Raw genomic sequence first — 9,147 nt, forward strand, 5'->3', positions numbered from 1 at the left:
CGGCTGAGGAGCTGCTGGAGAAGAGCAGCTCCTCTACGCGCGAAGGCACGGTTTAAGGGCAGAGCTGGCACTTCTGCGGGCAGCACAGGAGAACTTGGGCTCCTTGCTTTGCTCTCCCGTTGGCAGCTTTTTACCTACTCTAAACATCTGTGTCCAGGCCAGGTTATATGGGTGGGGGCGTAAAGCGGGGCCCTGTTGCCTTAATACATCCTCTTGGATCAAAGGTTGGGCAGCGTCTCAGCTGGTGGAGCTGGACTTTGCTTTGTGGTGCGGCTCTCGCAGGCAGGGCTCACGGCGGAGCGAGCGGGCTCTGGGCACCAACGTGCTTCCTTGTGGGCTCAGCCCTGGCCGCCTGAGCCGATGGTCTGCGATCCGCTCTGGTAATGTGGCCCCGGACACTGGAAACGGCAGCCTGCTCTGGGATCTCCAGCCTAGCTCCGTCTCCAGCTTTGGTTGTCTTGACTCATTCCGGAGCAGCTTTCCAGTGCACAGCCAGCTTTGCAGAATTTATGATGTCAGTTATGGAGACAGTCTTTTTTTTTTTTTTTCTTTCTTTTTCTTTTTTCCCCTGCCCCTAAAATTTTTTAAACCTTCTGTAAACTTAAAGGAACTCTTTGGGAACAAGAACTCCTTGCACTGGATGAGTCCTCATGTTGAAACTGGGAGCTGAATTTTGGCCAGAACCGCCCTTTTCCTGTAACTTAAGCCCTTCGTTTCCATGTGCTGGCACTGGCTGATGATGCTGGTCATGTATCCCAGCCCCTGGGAGGTCTGTGGCTGAGGTGATCCGGCAAGCTTCTTACTTCTACAACATCCCAGTCTGCTTACTCCAGCTCGGGGAAGCAGGTTGGAGCAGAGCATGTGCTGGTGGACAGACAGCGATAACAGTGCTGCTGCCCAGCGCAGAACACCCCGTCCTTGCTGTGCTCCTGGCACCAGTGCCAAGCTGGTGTGACTTGGAAGAGGTTGCCCTTTGTGTCTGATAGAGATAGAGCTGTTTATCTAGCGGTGAAACCTGTTGCAAGAGTTTCCAATCTGGTAAGCACACTTCATTAATCCTTGAAAATCGGAGGATCCTGAAAAGGCCTCTGTCACAGACTGCAGAGCAGAGCATGTGAAGCTGGGCCTGCTGGATTTCAGACTCAGGCTGTTACAGATGCACTGAAAAAGCACGTTCCCTCTCACTTTTCTGCTCTCTCCTTGTGTGTGGCAATAAGTGCATCAGATTTACAGCTCTCTGCAGCTGTGAGTGCACAAAGTCAAGATCACTCCTACCAGCAGAGAAGCTGCTTGCAGGGTGGGAGGGGAGTGGGACCCATCTGCTTAACCCCATGGATGACGTGGCCAGCTCAGGAGGGTTGCTGGTCACCTGGTTCTTAGCTTGCTCTGAGCTCTGCCCCTTTGCCTCTTTCAGAGGCTCAGGCCACATCTTGTGCAAGGAAACGCTGGCTCCTTACTGGCAGGAGGAAGTTGGATGGTTGCTCTTGAGTAATGTGTAACCAGCCTCTCCCAGCAGCTACTGAGCAGTGTGACTTCCAGAGCAGTGACCTCTTCTTTTGGTTGGCAGTCAGAAGGGAGGAGAAGTGGGATTTAGGTCAGTCTGGTGGCATGGCATCCACCATGACCTCACCAATTCGTGTCACCCAGCCTCTCCTCACCTGGGCTGCACTCACGTAACCTCGGTGCAGCTCCGTGGTGCTCAGGAGCTCTGCAGCCTGTGTACCTCCCTGTGTCCGTTCCCTGGGTGCAGTTCTAACCTTTGCAGCAAGTTTGAAGGACAGGGACTGATAGCAGTGGTGTCACTCAGCTCGGTCACCTGTGGGCATTGGCCTGGCCTGAACTCCAGCATCAAATCCAGTTCCTGGGTGGCCTGCATGGCAGGGCACCCCACGAAGATGTGAACCCCACTGTGGGCAGGAGCAAGCTGGGGAAAGTCATGTTGATGGAGGCGTGTGGTTGAAGAGCTGATGGCAGTGGTGGGGATGCTTTTGGAGAGCAGATGCTGGGAGCTGCTGCTAGGCCAGGATGAGACGTTGGCCGGGTGCTCACCTCCTGTCCTGGGTGACAGGGATGCTTCCTGGGCTGATGGTGCTGTGCAGCTTTCCAGCTGGACCCTGTGGTGGGGAAGAAGCTGACACTGTTCCTTGGTCTCCTCCTGCAGGGAGGAAATCTCCATCCCTTGTCTGCCAGGGAGAAGGTGGGCCCTGAGGCAGGGCATCCAGATGCTTGCTGGAGGTCTGGTCAGCTCCTGAATCTGCTCTACGGGGAGAGCAGAGCAGAGCTGGTGGCTGCTTCTGGGAGCTTTTTGTTCATGTGCAAGCTCCTCTGCCTCCTGTCCTGGCAAATGGCTGCTCCTCTGCCCAAAATAGCTGCTGTGCGCTGCCAGCTTCTGGCTGCGTCCTTTGGCCGAGTTGGAGGGTCCCCAGCTCCCACCTGTTTGGGGGTGGTGTAGATGGGCCCTGCTCCCATGGGCTGGCAGGCTCTCAGCCGGCGCGCCCGGGCTGGACAAGGCAGCCTGCTCGATGCGTTGGCAGGGATGAGTGGAGCTGCTGGTGTCTCCTGCCAGCTGGGCCCCCAGCCCTTGGGTGCAGCGGAAGAAAGCTGGGAGCTCTGTGGACAGACCTGTAGATCCACTGGGGAAGTGAACTGACAGGCAAAAGCTATTTGCTTGAAGATGGGTTTGCCGGGGGCACCTAGCCTCTGCCAAGCTGCGTGGGGAGCATCCTGTTTGCTGCTCGCATCCTTGTGTTGTACAGGAAAGCGTTTCCCACCTTCATTCTCCTCCTTTCTTGCACTCCTGTGGGGTAATGACACCCCATGTTTGTTTGGTATCGTTAAGCAGCATCTTCCAGCACTGCAAGGAGCAGAATTGGCAGAGCCTTCCTTGGGTGATGGGTGTGCAGGCTAATACCCATGTGCTGGGGAGTGGCAGCTCCTAGGAGACCCGCAGGAACAACCTGTGGGGCTCTGCTGACTGCCGGAGGAAAGCATTGGTAGCACTGGAGCGGGCTACAGCCTCGGCACAGGAGGGAACAAGCAGCACTAAGTGGATAGGACTCGCAGCAGGAGGAGTGGTCCTTGATCCAGTGATGAAACCAGCGTCTCTCCCTCCTGGACTTCGGAGGGATTCCAGTTTGCCCTCTGTTTGCAGGGCTCTTGCAGCTGTGCTAGGCTGGACTTGCCTCTTCCAAAGAGCTCATAGAGAGCTGGGTTGTGAGCTGAGGCTGTCAGCTTGAAGGAAGCATGGACCATTGAGTCTGCCTGTACTGGCTTCAAAGTTACAGTCAGCTTCTCCCAGGCTTCCAGTAAAATTCCCACACTGGGAGCAGACAGGGCTTAGCAGGCAGCTGAAGCACCTTGAGCATGTGGAACCACGCAGGACAGACACCTGGGTGGACCACAGGGCAAATGAGACTGGAAGCTCTCTGTCCAGACGAAACTGCTCTTGTCTCCTGCCACCCACCCTGGGTATAGCAGACCCTGTCACCTCCACACCCTGCTGCTGCCTGACTGCTCTTCTCTTCTGCAGGATCATCAAAACTGTGGTCAAGACCTTCAAGTATTTCTTTGGTCTGAGGTTTGAGGTGAAGGGACTGGAGAACTTTGAGGTGGAGGGCCCTGCTATCATTGTGTCCAACCACCAGAGCATCCTCGACATGATGGGTAAGGAGCTGCTGGTAGGGAGGGAGCAGTTCTCTTGCTCATCATCAGAGAAATCCTGCTTGCATGTCCTGGCCAAGCAGCCCCCCGCCCCGGCCGGTTTGCGCTACCGAGCCAACTGATCCAGCTTTCTCTAGCAGTGCTGGTTGCAGGAAGGGTCTCCCCTCACTCTGGGCAATCACAGCCCCATGTAGCACCCCAGGTACTGCTCAGCTTCGGGTGCTTCTCAGCTCCCGTTGCAACCCTGCCTCGCTGACGGCCTGGCTGGCCTGGCACACGTGTCGTTAGGCACATGTGTCGTTGCGCCGGGCAGCCTTGCCGGGCACCCTGGGCCAAGGAGTGAGCTGCCTATTGAGGGGTCTTGCTGTGACCTGCAGCCACCCTGCCCCTGCAATTCTGCTGTGTGCCGGTCTCCCTCCGCTCTGTTGATGGCAGCAGAAGCCTGCAGATAAAGGAGGAACTGGCCTGTCCCTGGTACTCCCCTCACACCTCAGATTGTCTCTTTTGTCCCTTGAGAGTGCAAGAGGGGGGGTGGCTGCTGGGTCTCACCCTCTGCCATCATGTTAGGGCTGATGGAGGTCCTACCTGACGACTGTGTCCAGGTGGGCAAGAAGGAGCTGATGTATGCCGGCACTGTGGGGCTCATCATCTACCTCGGCGGTGTCATCTTCATCAACAGGAAGAGCACCACCAGCGCCAAGATGGTGATGGCGGAGGTGGCCAAGACTATGGCAACTGACAACGTGAGTGTGAATGTGGTGCTCGGTGGGGTGGCATGTGCCTGGGCATCCTGGGCTGGCATGGGGGGATGTGGAACTCCTGGTGCTGGCTCCCCTGGAGTTACGGCCACGTGCAGCTCTTGGCAAGGCTGGCTGGTGGCTTGGCCAGCAGGAAGGGAGCACTGGAAGTGGATTGCTGGAGCAGAGCCTTATCTCGCCATGTGCAGGTGAAGGTGTGGGTATACCCAGAGGGCACGAGGAACTGCACTGGGGACTTGCTGCCATTCAAGAAAGGAGCATTTCACCTTGCTGTCCAGGCACAGGTAACAGCGCTTTGCTCCTGCACGGGGACTCTAAATGCTTTTGCAGTGGCATTGCAGACTGGTCATGCAGTGGTATGGCTTATTTGCTCTCACGTGAGCTGTGTTCTTGGGTCACAGCTGAGCTCAGCCAAACCACTGTCAGGTGTCATAAGTGCTACCCAGCAGGAGCTGAGAGCCTTTTCCATCCCCTGCAGGAGTGACTTGACTCCTGTGGACGGGTGGCTGCAGAGAGTGGAGAAGCTGCCTTGTCCTCTCTCCTGACTGCCCCAGCACTGCATTCCCAGCGTCCCTTCTGGAGGACAGGGCTTGGGACAGGCGTACCTGACCCCCTAGCTCTAGGCTTTGCAGGCAGCTGCCTGGCAGCGTGGTGGCACAGTGTCTGTGCCCTGCTCCTGGGAGCACGGCTGCGGCACAGAGCCTGCTTCTGGCAGGGAGCCCAGCGGGTGCTGCACTTTCTGAGCTTGCCTGGGGAATCCCAAAGCTGTTGATGTATTTCTCAATCCCCCAGGTTGCAGTAGTGTAGTGTTGATTCAGGATTGTTAATGCTGGTGCTTTAGAGCAACATCTGGGTTTGTGGAAATAGCTGCTCCCTTCCAGACAGCCATATGGCACTTCTTGGTATGTCTTAAATGCCTTCTCTCTCCAAAAGTGACAAGATCCATGAGCAGTTAGTGGAGGAGCAGACAAACAGCTCCTTGGCTTTGGACAGCTAGAGCTGTCAGTGCTCCTGAAGGAGCGGTGGTGCTTGCCTGGGCAGAGCTCTGGGGCGGTGTGCCAGGGACGCTGAAGACCTGGCTGTGCCGCCGGGGCCCAGGCGGTTGCTGGAAGCTGGGCCACCCTGCTCAGCTCCGGGGTGCTGGGCACTAGCCACCTGAGAGGTGGCTGGGAGGAGATGGGTGTTTGCCTTCCCATGCATGCTCTGCCTCACATCTCAGGACTGGGATGACTCGAGGCCTAAGGGGAAACTGCTTTCCCTAAAAGAGGTGTTACGGCAGGGATCCTGGAGAAGGGAGTAGGTGCCAAATCTCTTGCTGGGTTTGATTGGCCAAACCCAGGGTGTACCATCTCCATTCCTGCCAGGGTGATGCAACCAAGGCAGGAGCTGGCAGCTGCTGGAAGGAAAGGATGATGGTGGAAATGGTACCCACCTCTGCTAATGCTCCCCTGGAGTTGTAGATTGTGTCAGCATAATGCTTTCTGAAATAATGCTCTGTGCCTGCCCTCCTGGCTGTGTCTCTGCCTGTCCGAAGCATCCCTCGGAGCAATTGATTGCCACTGGTGACTCCCTTTCTTAGCTGGTGTGCCCTCAGCTTCTGGCCTGCCTTGTACTTGTACAGCATGGCAAGGCCTGTCAAAACCAAGATCCTCCCATGTTTGCAGGTCAGAAAATACCTCAGTTTTGATGCCTGGATTGGGATGAGGAGCCCTGAGAGCCAGTGCTGACCTGAGACTGAACTATAACTTGGCCCTAGTGCCTTGAATGTCCCTGTGCCTTGAGTTGCTGGGGGGTGGTTTTGATCCCATTTGACTCCTGACTGTCCCAGCCTTTGGAACTGGGTTGTGCTTTGTGGGGCTGCATGCCCTGTGTGTCTGAGAGCTGGGCCAGGTCAGCCCTGCTGCATGGGATTCGCTGCTGATCTGGCCTGCCCTGAGCTGCTGCAGTGCAAGTAACTCCTCTTTTTCCTCTTCTTCCCCGAGGTCCCAGTGATCCCCGTGGTGTATTCCTCCTTCACCACCTTCTATAACCCAAAGAAGAATCTATTTACATCAGGTACCAAAGAGCCTGAAGGTCTTCACAGAAGGTCACTCCAAGATAGGGTTGATCCATACCCGTGTGGAGATCTGGTTCGCAAGGGTGTGGAAGCAGAGCTGGGGTGAACAGGCAGAGTCCCTCTGGGAGATGTGTGGAGTCAGTTCAAAGCACTTGGCACCAGAGCCTGGGCTGGGTTAACTCAGGAAAGAATGTAATTAAATACGGTGAGGGATGTTTTCATTAAGAATTGGACAGCACCTCTCCTTCTCATAACTGGCACAGCCCAAGTCATTTGGTGAGGGCTTGGGGGAAGAAGCAAGTGTGCTCTGCCTCCTGAGCCTTGCAAAGCAGGGACCTCTCTGCACGCAAACCGAGGAGGCTGGTTATATCAAAGCTCTGAAGTCTGTCAGTACAAGTGCTGGGCAGAAAGTTGGCTTTCAGTCGACTGGGAGCAGTAACTCTCACTGCCTGGATGGCTGGAGCCAGCCAAAGGTAGGAGGGTTGGACAGCAGCAGATGAGGGAGCACCTGGTGCAGGCTGTGCGCGGCGTGGCCCTGGAGCTGAGGGGGTCCGTGGCCCTGGGCTCCCCCTGCTCTCTTGGCTGGCAGGTGAGGGCAGAGCAGCCTTGGCTGGGGCAAGCTTTGGCTGGGGTGTCAGTTTGGGGCACAAGGGAAATACTCTGCTTGGTGCAGCTGTTAGAGGGCAGCGTCTAATCCCCAGAGCAATCTCTGACCCCCCAAGACCAGTGCAGCCTCTGCCCGCACTCCAGGGACGGATGCCTGACGCGGGGATGGATCCCTGTGAGGGGATGAGGGCTGTGCTGGGGCTGTCCAGGGCAGGGGGAGTGGGGGCCCTGGGAGGGCAGAGAATGGTGCTCCTGGAGTGTGTGGGTTTCTCATAGGCTATTCTCTTATTCCCAGGCAAAATCAAGGTTGAGGTTCTGCCTCCAATACAGACCAAAGGCCTGACATCAGACGATGTCTCTGACCTCACTGACAGATGCTTTCACACCATGAGGGAGACCCTCTTCAGGCTGTCCGGCCGTCCAAGCGAGGCAAAAGACTCATCCTAGATGCTTCTCCAGTGGCTTCACTGTGTGGTGGTGGCTGAAGGGACCTCTCTGTTGCCAAATACCGAAGGAACTTCTCTTCCTCTGCAGTGACTTCTAACTCTGGGAACACCACAGACTGGCACACATGGGGTGTCAAGCCAGCACTGAGATTCCCCGTTAAATGGATTTCTCTTATGGGTTCATTATCTCGCAATGAAACGTCTCCTTTTTCTGAATTTCTCAGGCATCAAACTTGTGCTACCAAAGGGCTCAATAACCAGAGAGGTGAGTTCCCCCAGCTCAGGCAGCTGGCGTGGGGCGACAATGAAAACCTGGCTGGAGGCTGGGCTCTGCCTCACGTCAGTGTCCCTGCACCCGTGTTCCTGCAAGCTCAGCTAGTGCTGGCCCGTCCCAGATGGAAACCACCAGGCAGCAGTTCGTATCTGCACATCCTTGATGCTGCTCAAACAGGGCTGAGAATTAGGTGAAAATCCAGACTCTGGCTCTTCAGCAGCACTGGGAGCGCAGCGTCCTCCCTGGGCAGCCTAGAGCACTGCCATCTGGCACCGTGGAGCTCATGGGTGTCTCTGGGGCAGGGCCTGTCTCCTTGAGACATGTCCTTTTGTCACAGCAGCATCTTGTGCTGGGGCTTTGCATTGCCCCAGTACTCCTGAGCCAAGCCTTTCCCTTCTGAAGGAAGCACCTAGGGCCAAGAACCTCAGCTGGGCTGCAAAGGGGAATGTGTGGGGCTGGTCAGCCTTACCGCGTCTCTTTGGGTTGATTGCCTCGTCTGAACACGTGCCCTTGCTCATTGAGGGGTGCAGCAGCAGAGAGGGAAGCTGCAGCCTGACCCAGCCAGCATGTGTAGCCTGGGTGGAACTTAGCTGAATGCTGTCCAGCCTTGCCGGTTTAGTCATCTTCTGAACGAAACCCCACACTTGTTCCTACCACCAGCTTGATTTTAAAGCTGCAGATCTGTCAGAGTCCTGGGCGAGCCGGTCCTCACATGTGACTTGTTCGTGGCACACCTCTGGACATGCCATGTGTGACATGCCAACTCCCTGCTGTGGTGGTGGCTCAGCCCTCTTGCAGCAGGCATCTCGGTGCCTGCGGTACTTGGTGCAGATGCAAAGGGCTCTGTCATGCTCCTTTTGCCACTTGTCATGGTCAGCAGCGGCCGAAAGATGGTGCCTGTCCCGCGTGTCTCCGTGCAGATCTCTGGAGCTGCTGCGCTGCAAGGCTTGTAAAGCTCCTGCAGGGTGGGTGAGCTGCAAGTGTGATGAGGCTCAGAAGGTTTCAGCTCTCCCTTTGGGGGAGATGGGCTCCTTCTCCCCTTCAGATAAAGGGGTTTCCCCTGTGCTTTGGAGTGATGCACCAGCAGGGCTCCTGGGTCCCTCGCTGGGAGCTGTGGAAGCATTGATGCCCTCTGAAGAGCAAGGCTGGGTCAGGTCCATGGGTCCAGGGGGTAACCTTCAATGCTAACTTGGGTTTAGGGAGGCTTTAGCTTTCTTGTTCATGGTGCAGGGTGTATAACCTTGAGATAAGCTGCCTGGTGCTACTTGGGTAACCATCACAGCTGGCTTTTGCAGCCTGTCTGGGGCTGCATTGGTGGAATTGTGGTCATATGGCATTTTGTGGTTC

The 9,147-nt window shown here is 56.2% G+C and overlaps 1 protein-coding gene across 1 annotated transcript; it reads left to right on the plus strand.

Moving 5' to 3' along the window:
* Positions 1-3,529: 3,529 nt before the first annotated feature.
* On the plus strand, positions 3,530-7,879 carry AGPAT2 (1-acylglycerol-3-phosphate O-acyltransferase 2; the record flags this gene model as incomplete). The annotated part of the gene is made up of 5 exons (XM_010296606.1): positions 3,530-3,663; positions 4,228-4,403; positions 4,607-4,702; positions 6,401-6,473; positions 7,376-7,879. Coding segments are annotated over 5 exons (631 nt in total), but the record flags the coding sequence as incomplete, so codon positions are not given.
* Positions 7,880-9,147: the final 1,268 nt, after the last annotated feature.

The sequence above is a fragment of the Phaethon lepturus genome, unplaced genomic scaffold, assembly GCF_000687285.1.
Source record: "Phaethon lepturus isolate BGI_N335 unplaced genomic scaffold, ASM68728v1 scaffold31270, whole genome shotgun sequence".
Classification (NCBI taxonomy): domain Eukaryota; kingdom Metazoa; phylum Chordata; class Aves; order Phaethontiformes; family Phaethontidae; genus Phaethon; species Phaethon lepturus.